This window comes from Salmo trutta, chromosome 40 (assembly GCF_901001165.1).
Source record: "Salmo trutta chromosome 40, fSalTru1.1, whole genome shotgun sequence".
In the NCBI taxonomy this organism is placed as follows: Eukaryota; Metazoa; Chordata; class Actinopteri; order Salmoniformes; family Salmonidae; genus Salmo; species Salmo trutta.
In genome coordinates this window covers 11,550,023-11,573,016 of record NC_042996.1, presented here as the reverse complement: position 1 = coordinate 11,573,016, position 22,994 = coordinate 11,550,023, and the positions used below count along the sequence as shown (strand labels likewise).

General features: G+C 43.4%; 3 protein-coding genes and 1 pseudogene across 4 annotated transcripts in view; 2 read left to right on the top strand and 2 right to left on the bottom strand.

The window, feature by feature from the left end:
- The first annotated feature begins 381 nt into the window (after positions 1-381).
- On the top strand, positions 382-5,490 carry LOC115180440 (tetraspanin-9). Of its 2 annotated transcripts, XM_029742522.1 has the most exons (9): positions 382-597; positions 1,145-1,194; positions 2,308-2,387; positions 2,473-2,664; positions 2,763-2,837; positions 2,952-3,053; positions 3,761-3,892; positions 4,132-4,215; positions 4,302-5,490. In XM_029742522.1, exons 3-9 carry the CDS (start codon positions 2,325-2,327, stop codon positions 4,371-4,373), a joined length of 720 nt encoding a protein of 239 aa, XP_029598382.1. In that variant the 5' UTR covers positions 382-597; positions 1,145-1,194; positions 2,308-2,324; the 3' UTR covers positions 4,374-5,490. The 2 variants fall into 2 exon arrangements, with proteins under 2 accessions (XP_029598382.1, XP_029598383.1); XM_029742523.1 differs by lacking the exons at positions 382-597; positions 1,145-1,194 and adding an exon at positions 2,124-2,189.
- Positions 5,491-8,153: 2,663 nt separating this feature from the next.
- Positions 8,154-12,609, bottom strand: LOC115180442 (probable imidazolonepropionase; annotated as a pseudogene).
- A 71-nt stretch (positions 12,610-12,680) lies between these two features.
- Positions 12,681-14,341, bottom strand: LOC115180441 (small nuclear ribonucleoprotein F). The gene is made up of 4 exons (XM_029742524.1): positions 14,217-14,341; positions 13,713-13,838; positions 13,239-13,303; positions 12,681-12,970 (listed from the first exon to the last, which is right to left on the bottom strand). Exons 1-4 carry the CDS (start codon positions 14,217-14,219, stop codon positions 12,904-12,906), a joined length of 261 nt encoding a protein of 86 aa, XP_029598384.1. The 5' UTR covers positions 14,220-14,341; the 3' UTR covers positions 12,681-12,903.
- A 3,123-nt stretch (positions 14,342-17,464) lies between these two features.
- Positions 17,465-22,994, top strand: part of LOC115180337 (netrin-4-like) — a 37,463-nt gene continuing 31,933 nt past the window's right edge. Inside the window, exons 1-2 of the mRNA XM_029742353.1 lie at positions 17,465-17,906; positions 18,616-19,157. Of these exons, the coding sequence (XP_029598213.1) occupies positions 17,849-17,906; positions 18,616-19,157 (600 nt within the window). The 5' untranslated portion in view covers positions 17,465-17,848. The remainder of the gene's footprint in view (positions 17,907-18,615; positions 19,158-22,994) is intronic.

The window sequence follows — 22,994 nt, the reverse complement described above, 5'->3', positions numbered from 1 at the left end:
TCCCCACCCTCATCCCTACCACACAGGGGAACACAACCCTGCTTATTGCTATGGATATTATAGGGCTGCAAATGAAAGGAACTGTCACTGTTTTTGTATATTTTGTATTGTCATTTGGAGTTTATCTGTACAGTCATGTCTAAAGTATTTATAATTATTAATGTTGGTATGATTCATCTTGATTAAATTCTCACTTGGCTTTGGGGCCGTGTTTGTATTTGTGTGCAGTTCTGTTCTGTTAGGCTACACATTATTATTAGTTAATGTACCATGAAAGAAAAATGCCAACACAGTCACACACACAAATAAATCCATTATCTCCCAGGACGTCCCATACTCTCGTTGCAGATCCATTCGGTAACATAATTCCTCCCCACCACAGTCACGCCTCCAGACCAGTTTCCGCCCTTCTGAGAGAAAATACTCCGCCTGTGATTCATCGACGACAGCAGGAAAGTTTAAATATAGCCTACAAAAATAATACAATTGGATTTGTTAACTTCTGCATTATCGCTGGAAAACCGGATAGAGGTCGGCCGCAGTAGTCAGGAGATTGCTGAAATGAGGATGAGCTGAACTCGAGCTGGTACAGTTACGGTACGGAATCATATCTTTGGTCTGGATACCACGGCCAGGCTGTTTAGGACAAGTCTAAAATCACCCCAGCAGTCTGGGTATCGATCCAGTCTGTGTAATGTTCGAAAACTTTGATGAGAATATATGCTTGTAAATTGTTAGATTTACGCACGACCAAAGGTATATGTTTACAACGTTAAACGAATTAAATCAGAAGTGTGGCCAAAACCATTGGACCTGGCTGCTAAACAATGTTGACATTTTCTTTGAACAGGATTTACATCATAACACTATCAGATTCAAACACTAACATAACACATTCTAGAGCGATCCTCACCAAATGTCACTTCCTGTGGTGGTGATGTAGAAAAAAAGATGAAAGGGGAGTGCAATCTGATTTATTATTCTGTATTTGGCCTAAAACCGATGGTAGATTTCTCTCTGTGTGTGTGTCAGAGCCCACCACACTGTTATTGGCTCGGGAAATCATTTCCAGAAGAACATAACTACTACTACATAGAACAACAGTAGGCCTACATGAAAGGGTTGTATGTGCTTTGTCTTACAGGTCCCTCCTGCTGAAGGCTCGACGGCACCATCTAATTCCTTATCTAAGTGGTAAAATTATTACGAGAACAGTTTACATGTTCAAATAGTATCAATTGTCATGCTTGAACACAACCCCAAGAGGGCAGCCCTTTCCCATGAAATAAGTGACTAAATCAAAACATTGTTCGGTATGTTCTTTAGGTTTTGGCTTTGTGCTCGTATATACGACGTTCCCAAACATAATTATGAAAACGTTACTTTAGTCCATAGGACTCCAGTCACTTTCATTCTTGAGCAAACTGCCTGCCCTCATGTGGTTCCGTTGAGGAATTACAGCGGAGTATATTTTCACAGGTACATGTCAAACAGATGGATAGGAGCTAATCATCTTTGTGTCAAATGTATATTCAACCTGGGAAAATGTAGGCCTTAGTCTGTTGTAATCCCTCAAGAGATAAACCAACTTAATTTTTTTTACAGGGACGAGCAAAAAAACCTTGACATTTGAATAGATGGGTTAGGTGGAAATGTCACGGAAACAATGTGCATGCCTCTGTGTGGGCAGAAGTCAGCGTGGTGTGATTCTGGATGACCAGATTGCTAGCAACAATGAGAAGTGCCATGTGGGGAATCGTAAGGCTCGTTTTCTTGATAAAATCTGTCTTGTTTTGACAGATTTCATGTCAACGCTATGGCCCAAATTCGCAAGCCAACCAACAACTTGAACGATGTATTTGAGAGACAACAAGTGCTCATTGTACACATTTATTTATGTTTTTAATAAACATTGAATTCGAAATATAGTTGACATAACAGCAATGTAAAGCCGAGCCCGTGTGTGTTGCCCTATAGTTGTGCAAGCGTTGATTTCGTTGATGAACAACCAACCCTTCTATACCAGCGAGTTTTGATTTGTTTACTTTGCTAACGCTGCACTGGTGGTTTCTTGAGGAATTACAACAGTTTCGCAAGTGAGGTGGGTGCAGTATTACTATTTACTAGTACCTGTGGAAATACACTCCGTTGTAACGACTGAAAGGAAACAAGTTCGAGCGGTGTTTGAAGTAATCGAGATATTCAGTCACATTTGAATTGTAGTCGATTGCTGATCATTTGCAAGGGAGAGACGTACAAACTCTCCACAAAAGTTTTACATAATAAACAGCGCCGTTTTATTTGCAGATCGTCACAGCTTGACCATGGCTCGCGGCTGCCTCTGCTGTGTCAAATACATGCTGTTCCTCTTCAACCTGCTCTTCTGGGTGGGTGAACAAACTCACTGCACACATGGTTTTCAAACTAATTCATCTTCTGATTCTGCATTCTATTTTATTCTGCCTCTTTCAGTTGGGGGGCTGTGGTTTGTTGGGTGTGGGGGTGTGGTTGTCTGTGTCCCAGGGCAGCTTTGCCACCCTATCACCATCCTTCCCCTCCATCTCTGCTGCCAACCTCATCATCACCCTGGGTGCTGTCATCATGGTTACAGGCTTCCTGGGTTGCCTGGGTGCCATCAAGGAGAACAAGTGTCTGCTGCTGAGTGTGAGTGAACTACACGACCCACGATGCACCACACTACATTGCTTGGCACGTTGGCAACCTCACCTGCCTCTCTCTCTTGTCTCACTTGTTCCCTGTAGTTTTTCATCACGTTGTTGGTGATTCTGTTGGCGGAGTTGATCCTTCTCATCCTGTTCTTCGTATACACAGACAATGTAAGACTCCCATAGAAGCCTCCTGTCAATTAAACCCCTGGTTATCCTTCCTCCTATGGTGTCTTTACCCATAGTGCCTCTGCCTACATTTCTCATGATCCACTGTGTGTGCAGGTGAGTGAGAACGCCAGACAGGACCTGAAAGAGGGACTTGCTCTGTACAGCACCAACAACAACGCTGGCCTCCGCAACGCCTGGAACACCATACAGACAGAGGTACGGTACCTAACTACTAATGATCGACCATACAACGCCTGGAACACCATACAGACAGAGGTACGGTACCTAACTACTAATGATCTACCATACAACGCCTGGAACACCATACAGACAGAGGTACGGTACCTAACTACTAATGATCTACCATACAACGCCTGGAACACCATACAGACAGAGGTACGGTACCTAACTACTAATGATCTACCATACAACGCCTGGAACACCATACAGACAGAGGTACGGTACCTAACTACTAATGATCTACCATACAACGCCTGGGACACCATACAGACAGAGGTACGGTACCTAACTACTAATGATCTACCATACAACGCCTGGAACACCATACAGACAGAGGTACGGTACCTAACTACTAATGATCTACCATACAACGCCTGGAACACCATACAGACAGAGGTACGGTACCTAACTACTAATGATCTACCATACAACGCCTGGAACACCATACAGACAGAGGTACGGTACCTAACTACTAATGATCTACCATACAACGCCTGGAACACCATACAGACAGGTACGGTACCTAACTACTAATGATCTACCATACAACACCTGGAACACCATACAGACAGAGGTACGGTACCTAACTACTAATGATCTACCATACAACCCCACACTAATAGCATAGCATTCCATCAAGGGAGAGGTGCAATATATAACACTGTCTCCTCTCTCCCTGTCAGTGGCATTGTTGTGGGGTGAATGGATACACAGACTGGCACACTGCCCTGCAGGAGAAGGTGGTTCCTGACCACTGCTGCCAGGAGATCTACCAGGACTGTGGGCGCAATGCCACCAACCAGTTCTGGACACGGGTCAGTTTGTGTTTGTTTAAAAATGTCTGCTCTTCTTCCTCCCATCAAGGAGTGTGTCTGATCTTCTTCCTCCCATCAAGGAGTGTGTGTGTGTGTGTGTGTGTGTGTGTGTGTGTGTGTGTGTGTGTGTGTGTGTGTGTGTGTGTGTGTGTGTGTGTGTGTGTGTGTGTGTGTGTGTATCTGCATGTGTAGGAGTGTCCTTTTTCACTTCTCAAGATTGTATGTTTCTCTCTTGTCAGGGTTGCTATGAGAAGGTGGAGGAGTGGCTGGATGACAATAAACACCTGCTGGGAACCATCGCCATGTGTGTTCTGGTCATACAGGTAAGGGTGTGTGTGTGTGTGTGTACATACAGATGTACATGTAATGATGTTGTTGCAGTGTGACTGATGTGACTTCCTGTCTGCAGCTCCTGGGTATGGCCTTCTCCATGACTTTGTACCAGCAGATCCACCGATCCGGGAAGAAGTACGAAGCTTAGAACACACACACACACACAGAGTTTGAGACCCATTACTTTTATACAAAATTATACTCTAAAAAGACACAAACATGCGCACACATGTGCCACAAAACTGCTTTTAATTTAGTGTTTATATTTACACACCCTTGTATCATTTTGTGCACAAAGGCAATATTAATGTTTTTTTAAGGATCATCTTTATTATAATCAGTGTTCTTGACTGGGATTCAATCCGACTGCGGGTTGTCAACAATTAAATGTGATCTCATGCACGGTAAATGGGTCATTCCGCAAATAAAGTGCCAAAAATCAGCATTTTGACATTGACCCGCGTTATGTTTTTCTGACTTCTGGGAAGATTTCAACCAACTTCAGCCCAAAATTCCTCCATGTTTTAACCATCATTGAAATTATACTCTAAAAAGTTTAACTGGTTATGTTGTTGCTTTGACAGTCATTTCTGAAGATTTTTATTTATTTCATGCGATTAATTTATGTCTGTAGTTTTTTTCTAACAAACAGTAAACTCAGTGTAAAGGAGGTGACCTGGTTCTCTTTTTGGCAATTTTCTGGTGTTTTGTGCTTAAACTGAGCGTGTCAATTATAACATCATCCCTGTTACCCATAGATTGGAATTGTTAAAACATTTCTAGCCAATAGGTTTGTGAAGCTTGCATTCAAGTGTCTATTCTCCCTGTCATAAGGGGATTTTTATTTAACCGCTTCATGTGACACCGCTTTTGTGAAATTAATAGTTTGTTTTGACCAATTTACACTGCCCAAAATGTTAGCATTTTGTGGAAGGACCCAAATGCTGCATATAGCTCAATCGGAAATTCCCTTTAAAAGCTGAATTGTCGACGACCCGCAGTCGGATTGAATCCCGGCCCTAGTTCAGTTATGTTGGGACTAAGGGTGAGGAAGGGAGGTTGGATTGTGTGTATGTGGGTGTAGGGACACCCCTCAGTCATCCAGAATAGAATGAATGGCTTGAACACAAAAAAAGAGTAGAAGGAAAGAGGTTTGGTTTCATGCCTTAGAAATCCTTAAATGGATTACAGTTATATTGTAATGATGCATTATTGTAAAACCAGTTACTGAGATGTGTTCAATAAAAATTAAGCTTATTCTGTCAGTGCTGGCCATCTTTCCTTCAGTTCAAATTCCAATTCTGTTCACTAAAGCATCATCTAGTACTGTTACAGGAGTGAACTATTATCATCTAGTACTGTTACAGGAGTGAACTATCATCATCTAGTACTGTTACAGGAGTGAACTATCATCATCTAGTACTGTTACAGGAGTGAACTATCATCATCTAGTACTGTTACAGGAGTGAACTATCATCATCTAGTACTGTTACAGGAGTGAACTATCATCATCTAGTACTGTTACAGGAGTGAACTATCATCATCTAGTACTGTTACAGGAGTGAACTATCATCATCTAGTACTGTTACAGGAGTGAACTATCATCATCTAGTACTGTTACAGGAGTGAACTATCATCATCTAGTACTGTTACAGGAGTGAACTATCATCATCTAGTACTGTTACAGGAGTGAACTATCATCTAGTACTGTTACAGGAGTGAACTATTATCATCTAGTACTGTTACAGGAGTGAACTATTATCATCTAGTACTGTTACAGGAGTGAACTATCATCATCTAGTACTGTTACAGGAGTGAACTATCATCATCTAGTACTGTTACAGGAGTGAACTATCATCATCATCTAGTACTGTTACAGGAGTGAACTATCATCATCATCTAGAAACTGTTACAGGAGTGAACTATCATCTAGTACTGTTACAGGAGTGAACTATCATCACCATCTAGAAACTGTTACAGGAGTGAACTATCATCACCATCTAGAAACTGTTACAGGAGTGAACTATCATCATCTAGTACTGTTACAGGAGTGAACTATCATCTAGAAACTGTTACTGGAGTGAACTATCATCACCATCTAGAAACTGTTACAGGAGTGAACTATCATCATCTAGTACTGTTACAGGAGTGAACTATCATCTAGAAACTGTTACTGGAGTGAACTATCATCATCATCTAGTACTGTTACAGGAGTGAACTATCATCATCATCTAGTACTGTTACAGGAGTGAACTATCATCATCTAGTACTGTTACAGGAGTGAACTATCATCATCTAGTACTGTTACAGGAGTGCCCCAGGAGAAACAATGTCACCTCATTCTGCAGAATATTACAGATATCTGCCTCATGATTCTGAGGTTGTATGTTCAAGAGAGAACGTGCAGGATTTTATGGCTCAATGGTTAGAACCCCTGTCACATAACCTTGAGTTTGTGGGTTTAAACCTCAACTTTTACACTTGTGTAGATTTCTGCAACTATTAACGTCAAACATACAAAGAGGAGCAAGAGAAGTGTGAAGGAGTCTGGCTTGGGTTAACCCCCCCACCTTGCACCACTGTGGTTGAGTTCAAACATTAACTCTTACACTTAAAGTTTAGCAAGTCAATATCAAAGACTTATACCATGACATTGTTGAATACTCGTTTATGATTGGCTTGAAGGGCATTCTAGATCGGCATTATTTCCCTATAAAGCACGGTAAAGCTCAATGGCTATATTTCATTACATGTTTGAGCTGCAAAAATAAATTAATTAATTGAAAACACTGCCATTTTTTAATTCAAATTCATAACCTCAAGCTAGAACTGATGGTTTGGTTAGCAAAACTAGCAAGTCTGTTTCTTTGGTTACCAAGGCAACTACTGTCACTATCTAGTAAACTTGTCAGCTACTTCAGTGGATGTTGTAGCAGCAAATGTGTTAAATTATAGCTTTGGTTTAATAAAAGAGATAATCAACTTGTGGCTCTATGCGTTATCTGGAAAATAATGCAAATCTGTGGAAGGTCAGTTCCACTCCGCGAGCATGTCCTACCTGGAGGTTATGGGTCCAAACCTCATCACTTGTGCTTTTATGTACGTTTCAACAATTCTCCATGTCAAACATACAGAGGGGAGGGTGTAGGAGTCGGTGGCTCTGGCGTAAGGATCTTGTCCCATAAGCACAGGGTTGTAGGTTCATACCCTGTTGCTGGCTCATGGTTGCCCATTGGGACTGTGAGTCAAGGGGGGCGGCTGCCACACAAAGATGGTTGGAGCAATAAGAGAGGTTGGTTAATTCCTGCAGGGTCCCTGTGACTTCAAAGCAGTGGTTGTGGAGAAAATTTCCTGAAAAAAATGGGCACTTAGTTTTTAACTATAGGCAACTCTCCATTTCCCCATAACCATCTTTGAGTGGCAGCACCTTGCAACCTTGCTCCAGTGCCACACACAGGGCTGGAACCCAGGATCCTATGGTTGGAGGGTGAGCTCCTTACCACTGGGCCACCGGCTCCTTAACATCTCTTAATATATTTGACATAAATATGTTTGTAAACAAAACATTTACAAGAGTTTAGCTCAATGTTCAACTTGGAGGACTCCCTTGTCTACCACACGCCAATGGTTAAACTATGATGATTCCCATCCAGCTCCCAGTACTCAAAACCTACAAAAGGTTACAAGAGCAGTCTCTCTGCTTTCTCTTACCCTCAGACACTGGCTACCGGATCATACTGAGCACAGTCCCCTTGTAAGATAGTACCATGTTCTATAGGCTGAGCTTCCTCACTAATGATTCACTCACCTCGCTTTACTAACTCTCCTACAACCTCAGAGAGACAGGAAGGGGAGGGCTGTAGAGCTGAAGGGTGAAAGATCAACAGAGCCAGAATGAGAGGAACCAAGGGTCAGAAGGTCTCCAACCTAACAAACACTTACTGGATATGAACTCTACCCAACTCTACAGTCATTTGGAGATTGGAGAAACAATGGTTCAAAGCCCATACTCAAATGTTACCACATAACCCACTGACCAAGACATAGAATATCTGGTTGGTATTAACTGTCTATTTACAAAACCTTGACTGTGAGCTGTGTCCATTTATAAAGCCACCGAGCCCTGTCCACAAGGCCATGGGGCTAAGGGCCGTGTGAGACTATGTCTGGGGGAAGGACAATTATCCAAAACCAATTTTGGAGTTGGAAGTCCATGGTTTTGTCGTTGTTGTAGACGACGTTGCCCCTGATGACAACGTAGCGGATCAGTTCCTGGTGTCCTCCTAACTGGTAGATGAGATGCTCTCACCCGCCGGACAACACCATCAACACAACACTGTCAGTCTACACTAAAGTGTCAGCCACACACAGACAATCAACACAACTTTAGGTAGTCTCACTCACACAGTCAACCCAACCTTAGGCAGTCTCACACAAACCAATCGGTTCTATTCAAACAGCTACTGCATTTTAGACAACACCATGCACAGCCCTCACCACAGCTACAAGATAACCTTTCAGCAGCTAGATGACTTAACGGTCAACTGGAACATACACTGTGGTGTCTGACCACTAAATGAAGCCAGCTCTTACAATATAGTAGTATTTATTGACAGCAACTTTAACGTGGTGCGTTGAGGACCAGCAGGTCGCCGTGTTTGTTGACCTCCAGGGAGCCGTGCGCGTGAGAGAGTCCCAGGGCGTAGGCTGCGTTGATGGTGGAGGCGGCCAGAGCCTCGGGCATGGACATCCTCATGTTGACACACGCCAGGTGCATCCCCACTGGCTGTGATAGACAGAGAGGGATAAAGAGATGAGAGAGGGATCGCTATATAGAGGAATAGGCTTTTTACCTTCTCCCACTAACTCATTGAGCTTATCCCCACAGCCCCCTCCATCTTCCCCCCCCCCCCCCCCCCGTCCTCTGGTACCCACCATAGAGCAACAGTAGGCATTAGGGTTGAAGTCACTGCCCAGGGCAACAATGACCCCGGCCTCCAGCATTTCTCGGGCCCGTGGCTGGGGCAACCGCAGGATGTAAGTGGTGGTTGAGAGCAGGACGGCGGCGGTCTTAGCTGTCGCCATGGCAGCAATGCCATCATCTGTCACATCCTCCAGGTGACTGATAGCCAAGGCACCAAGCTCTGCCCCCAGCTAGCACCACCAGAGAAAACACACACACACACACAATACAGGAATGGTTAAGTGAGATGGACATGTTGGGTTCTGAGAATATGAAAGATACTTATTCATGTCACTGAGGGAGTGCTGAGGTTTAGAGGGTCTACACCAGAAGTTAAGGGTTATAGGAGGAAGGTATATAGTGTGTGCAACTAAGCTTGGAATGTGTTGAGCGCAGGGAAGCGATTACATGTGGCAGGCATTGATAAGGGGAGAGAGCCATGGATTAGTGGTAGAGGGGGGTTGAGGTCAGGTCAGGCATTGATAAGGGGAGAGAGCCATGGATTAGTGGTGGAGGGGGGTTGAGGTCAGGTCAGGCATTGATAAGGGGAGAGAGCCATGGATTAGTGGTGGAGGGGGGTTGAGGTCAGGTCAGGCATTGATAAGGGGAGAGAGCCATGGATTAGTGGTGGAGGGGGGTTGAGGTCAGGTCACCTTAAGGGAGAAATAAAAGTTTATGACCCGTATCACTAGTGTCCTGCCTAGCAGTAAAGAACGATGTTTGTACAGATGGGTAGGAGGAGCCTATGAGGAACGGTTAAATATCAGTGCTTGTGTGAATATGTCGTCTAATGCAGCTGTATTGATTCTCTGGGTAGAATAAACTTGGTTAAACTTTCATAAATGTCCGTTATGTTTTTTACTCAGAATTAGAACCTAACAGACGGTACCAGAGACACTTAAATAATACGTACAGGTACTAAAGCAGTTGTTACCACAGTGACAGTAGAGAGGCGCAGGTTGATGATGCGTACCTGTGCAGAGTTCATGGGGTGCAGCTCGTCTCCGTGGAAGTTGATGCTGAGGCCCATGTCCAGGCCGGCCTGCAGGATGGAGCGCGTGGAGGACAGGTCAAACACACCCTGCTCACAGAACACATCTATGTTGTCCACCCTCAGGGCCCCCGCTGACATACGCTCACGCAGCCGCGGCAACTGGACCTGAAGGATGTCTGCTGTCGCCTCGGCAACAGTCTTACCCCTGGGAAAGAATCAGAAGGGGTGGGTATTTAATAACACCTAGTGAGGACGAAAGTCAGTAGGGTTAGCTGTATGGGTGTGGGTGAATGTGAGGTCACGACGGGGTGGAATGGAGGTGTCTGTTCAGGATGGTGTAGTGTTCAACATGGTGTAGTGTTCAACATGGTGTAGTGTTCAACATGGTGTAGTGCTCAACATGGTGTAGTGCTCAACATGGTGTAGTGTTCAACATGGTGTAGTGTTCAACATGGTGTAGTGTTCAACATGGTGTAGTGTTCAACATGGTGTAGTGCAGTGGTTCCCAACCTTTTTCTGTTACTGTACCATCAACTGAATTTTGCTCTGACCAGAGTACCTCTGAAGTACCCCCTCACGTGCATTTCACCAGCAAGTCTATGGTGTTATGAGTCATCTCAAGTACCCCCTGTGGATAGACCAAGTACCCCTGGTTGGGGACCACTGGTGTAGAGAGTGTGTGTTCAGTACTTAGGGACGGCGTGTGCTCCACAGTAGGTAGACGATATATTGATTGGCAGGGTACGTCTGGCCGTCTCGATGACCTCCAGCATCTTCAGCTCTGTCTGCAGCTCCAGGCCGGAGCCACTCTTACACTCCACCTGGGTGGTGCCTGCCCGCTGCATCCGACCCAGCCTGCCTGTCAGACAGGCCAGCAGGGTGGAGGCAAGAGCAGCCCGGGTGTGCTCCACTGTGAAGTGGATCCCTCCTCTGGCACGGTGCACATCCATGTAAGTGGCACCAGCCAACTGTCAGCACACACAGCATTACCAAGGCTGCGTTTTGACAGGCAGCCCAATTCTGATCTTTTTTCACTAATTGGTCTTTTGAAAAATCAGATCACCTCTGAAACAGATCTCGTGTGAAATGATTGATGTGACTGGTCAAAAGACCAATTTGTGGAAAAAAGATCAGAATTGGGCTGCTTGTGTAAACACCATACAAACCTTTACTTTTACTCTAAAAGGTGAGTCAGATTACAAGCTGTTGAGGCAGAGGGGACAGGACCCATGGAAGTCATATTTACCTTCATGGCAAATTCATGAACCCCGACTCCAGCCCATACGGGGTGGGTGTGTGCATCAACCAATCCTGAAACGTAATAATACAATGAGCACAGCTGCATTTCTATAAAACCTAATTCTCTACATGATAGAACACTAAACCAATGATTCAAATATTTGTATCAATAGAACAGGCGAGGATTTGGCAGGACCAAACATTTTGGAACATTCAAATATGCCAGGTAGGCCAAACATGGCTCTCTGACACACAGGAGGCTGTGGAGGGGAGAACGGCTCATAACCATGTGTTTGATAACATTCCACTGATTCCGCGCCAGCCATTACCATGAGCCCGTCCTCCCCAATTAATGTGCCACCCACCTCCTGTGCTGACATGTAGAAAGAGGAATAACGTCAGCCCTATTCATGGCATTTCTATCTGCACCGTTCGACAACGTTTGTCAAATAAACGTGGCCAAGGTTGCATGTTTACACGGCCCTTGCTATCCGGGATCCTTGGGACGTCCCTACACCATTGAAATGTACATTTAAAATGGTACGGGTTAAGTTTAGCATTAGGAAAGGGTTATGGTTAGGGTTAAGGATCCCAGATAGCACAAACCATGTTTACGCCTTCGTGCACGCCTAGATCTACCGCCCCCTATTGTCCAGGATGATGTATTGCACTGATACTTGCCTGGAATGACGCATGCCAGTTGCATCGATTACTTTATCAAACGAGCACCCCGCATATTGGAAATCAATGGTGCTCGCTAGTCCAATATCCTTTATCAGACCGTCGCTGCACGAACAAAACACAGCTCTTTTAAGCAATAGTTTGCGGTGGAATAACGTTTGGTTTAGCCAAAACTTACCTCCCGATAACCAAACTACTGTTCTCAATCACACAAAGCTTTTGCGTCCCTTCCTTCGTCAGGAACTTCTCCCCGTTGTTGCAAATTAAAACCACCTGTTTCGCGTTCTTTACCAAAAGTTTGTTAGACATTTTGAAATAGTCGAAATGAAGCTTAAAAATGCGAATTACTTTTGTAAGTCACCTCTGTCACCTCGCTGTCACTTTCTAGTGGTTTGGAGAAAAGTAAATGTGTGGAGAACAGGTGTTCAAAGTGCAAGTCTGGGAGGGGCTTTGGAAATGAGGAATACTGTACATTTGATTGACAAATTCTGTTCAATGTGTAGTGTTTGTTAATAAGGTTGAGACACCACATCAATCACCTCCCTCACAAACCTGTAATAATACCAGCAGACAGCAGGTTTAGGAATGGGTACAATAACTATCTTTTACATTTATTATACAGTGATATAATACATATTGGATCATAAACAGTAAAAAAAAAAAAAAATTGCTCTTGAAAGTTTCACCTATATAAAGCTAACTTTCTTACCAAGAGTCCATTTTCCACATAGCGAAAATGAAAAAACAAAGATTCAAAACAACACTCATCCAGATCTTCAGTTGCAAGTCTCATCCTCGCCCTCATTCTTTCATTTCTCCGTCCTCCTCTTCTTCCTCCACTCCTCTAATATACAAAACATTATTGCACCTGTGGGTAGAGAATACGCACTTCAGATCGAAGAGAATTACACTGAGAACAGCCACTATCAAACATCTTGTCTAATATGAAACTTGTTTTTGTAGCAAAACACTTTCTGTTGAAGCAGTCTACACGAATGAATACACCCCAGATCACTGCTCTAAAAGAGGTAGGTATTTCATGAATGCAGTCGTTGCCGATCTCGATCACCTCAGGAGTAAAGGACAAGAGGCAGAAGGCAACATTTTAAAGAATCCAAAAGAGGGCTCTTATTTACCTAACAAGTACTTCTCCAAGGTGACCAGCCAACGCTCCATCCACATACTCCTCTGTGTTCGCCAACTGTCGAAACCAATGACAAAAACATGACAAATTTACATCGCCATTTATTTGCACCAGGCACACACTGTCCAGGTTAGGTGCAAAATACAAGTATTGTACCTGCAGCATAAGTGGACAAAAATGAATAACTTGTGGGAGACTTATTTTGATATGAGATAAGCAGATAGGAAGTGGGTCTAAAACAGACCCACGTTTGGAAAGTCTGTTAAATAATACAATGCTTTGTCTCAAATTCCCAGTCATAATGACCAATCGTCCTGCCCGTCTGCACTGTAAGCTGAAATGGGATTGTTTTTAACTTTTGGCTTTTGACTGTTTTTGTGCAACCAAATTCAACTAAAAGCAACGCTAGCGTATGTAAATACACCCACGTTGCTAAAAGCACCGGTGTACAGGTGTGCTCCCTCACCTGCATGTTCATGTAGCTGTCCACAGACACTAGGTAACCCTTGTACTCCATCCCCCACTTCAGCTTCACCATCACCGGCTTGCCTGTCAGGCCGTTCAGGAAGGGCTTGGGGTTCAGAGGTAAACTCTATATACACACACACACACACACACACACACACACACACACACACACACACACACACACACACACACACACACACACACACACACAGCAACAGGAAGAAGGTGGGATTATTGTTATGGGTAATAATTTAATGGAACAAAATACAACGTTCAGACCCATGTGTAGGGAAGAACAGACGTCTATCATCATGCAATGAAACGCATATTAGATTTCAATCTGCAACATGACTTTATTTGCCTCTCAATGCAACTGCAACTGCAATGAATGAATGGGATAACGTTAGCTTGCTGGAAAAAGGCACCCAACTCAACTTGTAATCCGTTTTTCTTTTCAAAAGATCCTGGCAATTTTATTATAACCAACCATATCAACACTCACCATTGCTGTGCGAAATGTGGTGCTATTATATCTTAGTATTTTACTATCTGTTCGATACAAAAACGTCCAGACTTGTACGCATTGCCGCCGAAACCAGGAAGCTGGAGCCTTTCAACTTTGACCCAAAACAAAGGTTAATCGATTGAGAAAAAGAGCTCGAATTATTTATGTACCGCCACCTAGTGTACCGAGGGGCAAAAATGAAGAGACATTATTTAAATGTTCATGTTCATTGCTCATTGCCGCAGATATTTTAACGGAAAATGTTATAGATAAATAAAGGACAGTAAACTGTTAAACTTATCCATGTCCATCTTCAAATGGTTGCATTTTATTCAAAAGACTGCCCATGTGTGGTTAACTGAACAACTATGGGGCAATGGCGCCCTCTGGCGGTTATAGTGGGTATCGTGTTGAGTACTGCACCACGGTCCACTTCCCCAAAATCTTTGGGCTATGATGTGACTTATTTGCTATCATTGGATGTAATCTACCTAGCTAAAGCTTTACTAATTTCTATGTGACGCAGCAAATAAACAAATTGATGTTTTCAAGCCAAAACCCAGTCTTCGGCCATGCCCCAGGAGGAGTGACCCATCAATAGAAACCACTGGTGTCCAAGGTCATTATGATTGAATTAAACTATTTGAAACAAGATTTTAAATCTGTATTTCGTTTCAAATAAAATGTTTCTTTATTTTCAATAAATGAATACATTTTGTCTGGAATTGCATGAAGAACTTATGGCATAGAGGTAAACTGTCATATCTGGGTCTGTCTGGCAGCTCTCTTTACGCACTGCCAGTCTGGAGAATGCTCTCATTCATTTTTCTGTCTTGAAGCGTTCGACTGTTACTAAACCATTTGGCAAGTTTGAACTTGAGATCATGAATAATACTTCCAACAGCAAGGGATGGTTTCAGTGGAAATTCCTCTGAAATTACACTAAACCCTCTTTACATTACTGAAATACTGATGTCCTTACATCAATGTTAATATTTTTGTGTGAGCATGTCCAGGTGTGTGTGTGTGTGTGTGTGTGTGTGTGTGTGTGTGTGTGTGTGTGTCAGGTTGTATGGACAGACATACACCTAGGTATGTATCATGGGAAAACTCTTATACTGTTAAAGGATAGTTAAACTATCACTAATCATGAGCTGCTGCATGCATGACCGAGGATAACACTGACATGTCCCATTGTCTATTGTGTAAAAGATATGCAGGGAGGAAGACTCATGGGGAAGATGGAAACAGAAGTGCAGGATATAATCCAGGAGAACTAGAGCTCTCAGCAAATCAGAGAATGAGAGATATTAGACAGTATGCAGCTCTGCTCTGGTGTGCTCCATGGAGAGTAGCCATGCTGGGCTCATTGAGGTGAAGCAGAAAGCAGCAGAGAAGAGGCGGGTTGAGGGCCTATCAAAGAATTAGAGCAGGAGATCACTGAGCTAAAGGGGGGGGGGGGGGGGGGGGGGTCAGAGCCCCACATCATTCCTGAATACCAATGCAGCTCCATGACTTTACTGTACCACTGTATAATGCTCATTACCAGCACTGACCACACGAGGGCAGCATGTACACAGTCACTGTTTGTTATTGATTTAGTTCAAATTTCACAATATTTGGAAGCGTGTAGCCTATTGCAGAGAGATCGAACCCAGGTCTGTAGTGACGCCTCTAGCACTGCAGTGCACTGCAGTGCCTTGGACCATTGTGTAACTCAGGAGGCCCTCAAACTCCACAATTTTAAAGTAAGTGCCCAGTAAAAATCTCGCTTTTAAAAGTTAATATTAATCGCTTTGACTCATCCTACACTCGTATTTGTGGCCAAAGCATAAATTGGAGAAAAAACACTTCAAAAAATGCTTGCTATTTCCTCATATAACATGACGTCATCTCTCTGGGAGGATGAGTTGGCCAATCAATGGTCTCCTTGCGTGAAAATTTATAATGCCCAGTGCACACACACCATTCTGTTTTTGGGGTATGCCCATACCATTCCAACACAGAAAAGCTGCTTTTTAACATAGTTAATAAAAAATCTTGGAAGGAAAACTATTTCACTCATATTGTAAGTTATTATAGGTCATATTTCATTGAAATCTGGAAACACTGGGCAGTTACTTTAGTTTAAAGGGAGTCACTAGCTAGGTTTCCATCCAATTGGTAACATATTTTCTTGTGAATATTCAAAAATATGCATAAATAAAATATGCGCATTTGATGTGTTTTCATCAAATTGACTTGTGCTAAGTCTGTGTGTGATGACATAGTGCACATAAAAATAACTGTTGCGTCTAAATTCACATGTACATATTAACATTTTTAAAGTTAAATGGGTTTCCATTGTATTTTCAACTCTACTGATGTCACAAAACATGTTATAAAGCGAATGTGCCACTCTGGTATAGGCACGTGCGCTCTAGCCACCAGCTCGCAGATGCAGTTGTGGGTACAGTCTACATGATGAGATTATTATGGACAAAAGAGGGAGATTATTTTAATTTGTCAAACGGGAGCCAAGCATGGATTCATCAAATCACCAGAATAAGATCCTCGATATTTATTGGAAAGTAGCATCAAGCTCATCACCTTGCACTTTCACCTCCCTGTGAAGTTCATCATCATTTATTTCATCTGTGGCCTAATAAACTGCATGTTTTCCTGAGTCCTAGTAGGATGACCACATAAACATGTCATCCCGCGACTCCAAGTTTACTTCGATATGATGGTTATATCAATATTTGGGCATAAACGCGTTTCCACCTTCATTTCTCGCATAATACATTTACCTACACAAAAATATCCAACCTTATATTTTACCGACAAAATTAGCTGTTTCCATCAGGCCTGTTGTCAATTTTTTATCCGACACATAGGCCTACTTTATTCGCATTTAAAGGTTGGTTGGAAACGTGGTTAGTCTCCTTTCTAAAAGGGGGCAATTATTTCCCCAATGTGAATCCCGTTCAGCTCACCAGCATCAATAATTCTGGACCCTGGGCTTTGTTATTCTGCGTTCCTTTGTTTTGTTTAAACGAAGTGTCAGTAAACTTTACCGCATTTCATTTTTTTTTATCCGGATGAGTGTCTGTGGATTGGAGAGGTTAGGATGACCACAGCGCGCCAGCTCTGACCTGACACTAACTGGCCCCTGACTGCCAGGAATGTTCCTTTAAAGAGAAAAATGCAAAGAGACGGGGCGGAGCCGCAAGCCCGCTGTCACTCTCTCAGTATTCCATAGTAGATTCACAGTATATCTTCAGGCTATTAGCAAGCAAATTAACTCTAAGGTAGAAGGTCCCGACGAATACGAGAGAACGCAAATCAGTCCTCGGCTTTTGCAGAAGTAAAAGCGGAATAATGGAATACTTTTCCCTGGGTGTCTGAACCGGCTGTGTAGTCCAACTGGGGTCTTTGTTCTTCTTTGATCATATCTGATTGTTATTGAAAGGGAAAGTGAAGCCTACACTGGCTTTGAACCTTGGCTTTACATTCGCGGATGAAATCTTGCATCTATTTGCCACTTGAATAACACCAGCGAGGTGTCGCGTTGCCTATTCACAAGGCTGCTCTCGAGTTCTCTCATAGGCTAACCTCTTCTTGGGAACACTTACTCTTGGGTCGGAACTATGATGTGGACTTTGTTTGCTGTTTTTACCTGCACTGGACTATCTGGTATTCTTGCAGGTTTGTATTTTTTCTTTAAAAAAAAACCTGCTTCTAGTCGAATTGGATTCATAGGCAGTGTATTCATTGTGTGCAACAATGTAGCGTTCCCGCTGTCTCGGAACAATACGCGTGATAAATGCAGCAACAGAGACAAAAGTATTTCCTCACGCTCCGCTCTGTTGACCACCTCGGGTCAACATTCTATTTGTGTGGAGGTGAAACTCGTGTCTCATGATATCATTGAGATTTTCTCTATAATGTAGAATGATTTCAAACGAAACACAAAGACACCGATATGTTTTTATAACTATGTAATAACCTCAAAAGACCCATAACAATGAAGGCTACTGTGAGCTACCATCCATTGTTGACTGCCAAAAATGTATTTTGAATACCTGCCCACATTATAAACAGAATTTTTGTGCTATATAAAAACATGAACCCCCGTTGTGAACAGATGTTGGCAGTGGAGAGGACTCTTAAAGATGGCAGTGTACCCCAGAAAGTGTTCTTACATCCCACACGCAATGCATCTGGAACGCGTCTGGAGTGCACATCCTCCTCCCATAGCTGGCCAAAACTTGATCTGTGTCAAAGTCCACACTGAAGCGTTCAAGTCAAGATTTTAGATTCAAGTTTAGATTAAATACACACGCACACACACACACACACCCTCACCCTCCTCCTCGCCCGTCTCCTATAACCTGTCCTTTCTCTCTTCCTGTAGATGTGGGTCGTGTAGGGGGGGTAGCCGCTCGCTGTGAGAGCCAGGCGTGTAACCCCCGAATGGGAAATCTGGCGCTAGGTCGCAGGGTCCTGACCCAGACCGTGTGTGGCTACAAGGGCACCGAGCCCTACTGCTCCTACTCTGACCCCTCCTCCTCCACAGCGCCCTGCCCCCCGGCCAGGTGTGGGGAGTGCAACGCGGCCCTCCCCCTGCAGGCCCACCTGGCTGCAGCCATGGCCGACTCCTCCTTCCGCCACCCCAACACCTGGTGGCAGTCGTCCGGGGAAGTGGAGTCTGAGACTCTGCAGCTGGATCTGGAGGCAGAATTCATCTTCACCCACCTGATCATGGTGTTCCGCTCATCCCGCCCTACCGCCATGACACTGGAGCGCTCGCAGGACTTCGGGCAGACCTGGAAGACATTGCAGTACTATGCCAGGAACTGTAGCGCCACCTTTGGACTGGAGGAGGGAAAGGCAGTGCTGGACAGGGCCCCCTGCACCTCCAAATACTCTGGAGCTTACCCCTGTACCAGGGGAGAGGTAAGGAGGGATTGAGGAGGGCTTTTGTGTGCGCGTGCGTGTGTGTGTGTGTGTGTGTGTGTGTGCGTGCGTGTGCGCGTGCGTGTGTCTGTGTGTGTGTGTGTGTGCGCGTGTGTGTGTGTGTGTGTGTGTGTGTGTGCAGAGACAGACAGACAGGACTGTCTGAGACAGAACCAGGTGTTAGCCCAGACAGCAGCTCAGACTCACACCTCTAGCCGTCCAGGATGTGTCCTGTCATGGCACCTTACTTATGAACGGATGAACAGCTGGAAGGAAGGAGGGATGATAGATGTTGGCTACTGTACTACACACAGGAGTGTCCACTCCACTCCACTCCCCCCCATTCATAAAGCTAACCTGCATATTCCCCTGTGTGTTTAAATCACATTTCTCTAATCTAAATACAGGTACTAATCAAAACCGTGATGAGTTGAGTCAGGTGTGTTAGTGCTGGGCTGGAACTCCAGTCTGCACACCCTAACCTCTCTACAGCTCTCTACGGCCTGGGTAGTCCATAGAGCCCAAGCCAGCAGCAGCACTACGGGGGATAGTGTTATTACTACAGAAGGGTGGTGGTTATCAGGTGGGTGTAGGGATTATGTGACAAGAAAGGGTTCCTGGCAGCTCCTTGATGTCTAACTGAAACAGTGTGTGAGGGGTTTCATCTCCTACCAAGGCAGAGCTAACAGTTCACAGTGCAGGGAGATCATGTAGTGCAGGGTTCCCCGACTGGCAGCCCACGGGCCGAATTTGGTGGTTTTATTTGCCCGCCCAAGTTTTCTGAGAATAAAAAAAAATCTATATTTTAGTGCATGTTGACTCTGTAATGAATCTAGTTGATGATCCCTGATGTAGTGCATGTTGACTCTGTAATGAATCTAGTTGATGGTCCCTGATGTAGTGCAAGTTGACTCTGTAATGACTCTAGTTGATGATCCCTGATGTAGTGCATGTTGACTCTGTAATGACTCTAGTTGATGATCCCTGATGTAGTGCATGTTGATTCTGTAATGAATCTAGTTGATGATCCCTGATGTAGTGCATGTTGACTCTGTAATGACTCTAGTTGATGATCCCTGATGTAGTGCATGTTTACTCTGTAATGACTCTAGTTGATGATCCCTGATGTAGTGCATGTTGACTCTGTAATGAATCTAGTTGATGATCCCTGATGTAGTGCATGTTGATTCTGTAATGACTCTTGTTGATGATCCCTGATGTAGTGCATGTTGACTCTGTAATGAATCTAGTTGATGATCTCTGATGTAGTGCATGTTGACTCTGTAATGACTCTAGTTGATGATCCCTGATGTAGTGCATGTTGACTCTGTAATGAATCTAGTTGATGATCCCTGATGTAGTGCATGTTGACTCTGTAATGAATCTAGTTGATGATCCCTGATGTAGTGCATGTTGACTCTGTAATGAATCTAGTTGATGATCCCTGATGTAGTGCATGTTGACTCTGTAATGAATCTAGTTGATGATCCCTGATGTAGTGCATGTTGACTCTGTAATGACTCTAGTTGATGATCCCTGATGTAGTGCATGTTGACTCTGTAATGAATCTAGTTGATGATCCCTGATGTAGTGCATGTTGATTCTGTAATGACTCTAGTTGATGATCCCTGATGTAGTGCATGTTGATTCTGTAATGAATCTAGTTGATGATCCCTGATGTAGTGCATGTTGACTCTGTAATGAATCTAGTTGATGATCCCTGATGTAGTGCATGTTGACTCTGTAATGAATCTAGTTGATGATCCCTGATGTAGTGCATGTTGACTCTGTAATGAATCTAGTTGATGATCCCTGATGTAGTGCATGTTGACTCTGTAATGAATCTAGTTGATGATCCCTGATGTAGTGCATGTTGACTCTGTAATGAATCTAGTTGATGATCCCTGATGTAGTGCATGTTGACTCTGTAATGACTCTAGTTGATGATCCCTGATGTAGTGCATGTTGACTCTGTAATGAATCTAGTTGATGATCCCTGATGTAGTGCATGTTGACTCTGTAATGAATCTAGTTGATGATCCCTGATGTAGTGCATGTTGACTCTGTAATGAATCTAGTTGATGATCCCTGATGTAGTGCATGTTGACTCTGTAATGACTAGTTGATGATCCCTGATGTAGTGCATGTTGACTCTGTAATGAATCTAGTTGATGATCCCTGATGTAGTGCATGTTGATTCTGTAATGAATCTAGTTGATGATCCCTGATGTAGTGCATGTTGACTCTGTAATGAATCTAGTTGATGATCCCTGATGTAGTGCATGTTGACTCTGTAATGACTCTAGTTGATGATCCCTGATGTAGTGCATGTTGACTCTGTAATGAATCTAGTTGATGATCCCTGATGTAGTGCATGTTGACTCTGTAATGACTAGTTGATGATCTCTGATGTAGTGCATGTTGACTCTGTAATGAATCTAGTTGATGATCCCTGATGTAGTGCATGTTGACTCTGTAATGACTCTAGTTGATTATCCCTGATGTAGTGCATGTTGACTCTGTAATGAATCTAGTTGATGATCCCTGATGTAGTGCATGTTGACTCTGTAATGACTCTAGTTGATGATCCCTGATGTAGTGCATGTTGACTCTGTAATGAATCTAGTTGATGATCCCTGATGTAGTGCATGTTGATTCTGTAATGACTCTAGTTGATGATCCCTGATGTAGTGCATGTTGATTCTGTAATGAATCTAGTTGATGATCCCTGATGTAGTGCATGTTGACTCTGTAATGAATCTAGTTGATGATCCCTGATGTAGTGCATGTTGACTCTGTAATGAATCTAGTTGATGATCCCTGATGTAGTGCATGTTGACTCTGTAATGAATCTAGTTGATGATCCCTGATGTAGTGCATGTTGACTCTGTAATGAATCTAGTTGATGATCCCTGATGTAGTGCATGTTGACTCTGTAATGAATCTAGTTGATGATCCCTGATGTAGTGCATGTTGACTCTGTAATGACTAGTTGATGATCCCTGATGTAGTGCATGTTGACTCTGTAATGAATCTAGTTGATGATCCCTGATGTAGTGCATGTTGATTCTGTAATGAATCTAGTTGGTGATCCCTGATGTAGTGCATGTTGACTCTGTAATGAATCTAGTTGATTATCCCTGATGTAGTGCATGTTGACTCTGTAATGACTCTAGTTGATGATCCCTGATGTAGTGCATGTTGACTCTGTAATGAATCTAGTTGATGATCCCTGATGTAGTGCATGTTGACTCTGTAATGACTAGTTGATGATCTCTGATGTAGTGCATGTTGACTCTGTAATGAATCTAGTTGATGATCCCTGATGTAGTGCATGTTGACTCTGTAATGACTCTAGTTGATTATCGCTGATGTAGTGCATGTTGACTCTGTAATGACTATAGTTGATGATCCCTGATGTAGTGCATGTTGACTCTGTAATGACTCTAGTTGATGATCCCTGATGTAGTGCATGTTGACTCTGTATTGACTCTAGTTGATGATCCCTGATGTAGTGCATGTTGACTCTGTAATGACTCTAGTTGATGATCCCTGATGTAGTGCATTTTGACTCTGTAATGACTCTAGTTGATGATCCCTGATGTAGTGCATGTTGACTCTGTAATGACTCTAGTTGATGATCCCTGATGTAGTGCATGTTGACTCTGTAATGGATCTAGTTGATGATCCCTGATGTAGTGCATGTTGACTCTGTAATGACTCTAGTTGATGATCCCTGATGTAGTGCATGTTGACTCTGTAATGAATCTAGTTGATGATCCCTGATGTAGTGCATGTTGACTCTGTAATGACTCTAGTTGATGATCTCTGATGTAG

What these genes read in the sequence shown, in the direction of transcription:
- LOC115180440 (XM_029742522.1), top strand. Translation starts at nt 2,325, where the DNA reads ATGGCTCGCGGCTGCCTCTGCTGTGTCAAATACATGCTGTTCCTCTTC. An exon ending in TCTTCGTATACACAGACAAT is followed by an intron (nt 2,838 to 2,951) that starts GTAAGACTCCCA and finishes CTGTGTGTGCAG; the next exon opens with GTGAGTGAGAACGCCAGACA. An exon ending in GGAACACCATACAGACAGAG is followed by an intron (nt 3,054 to 3,760) that starts GTACGGTACCTA and finishes TCTCCCTGTCAG; the next exon opens with TGGCATTGTTGTGGGGTGAA.
- LOC115180441 (XM_029742524.1), bottom strand. An exon ending in ACAGCTACATGAACATGCAG is followed by an intron (nt 13,304 to 13,712) that starts GTGAGGGAGCAC and finishes TGGTTTCGACAG; the next exon opens with TTGGCGAACACAGAGGAGTA. An exon ending in CTTGGAGAAGTACTTGTTAG is followed by an intron (nt 12,971 to 13,238) that starts GTAAATAAGAGC and finishes CTCTACCCACAG; the next exon opens with GTGCAATAATGTTTTGTATA.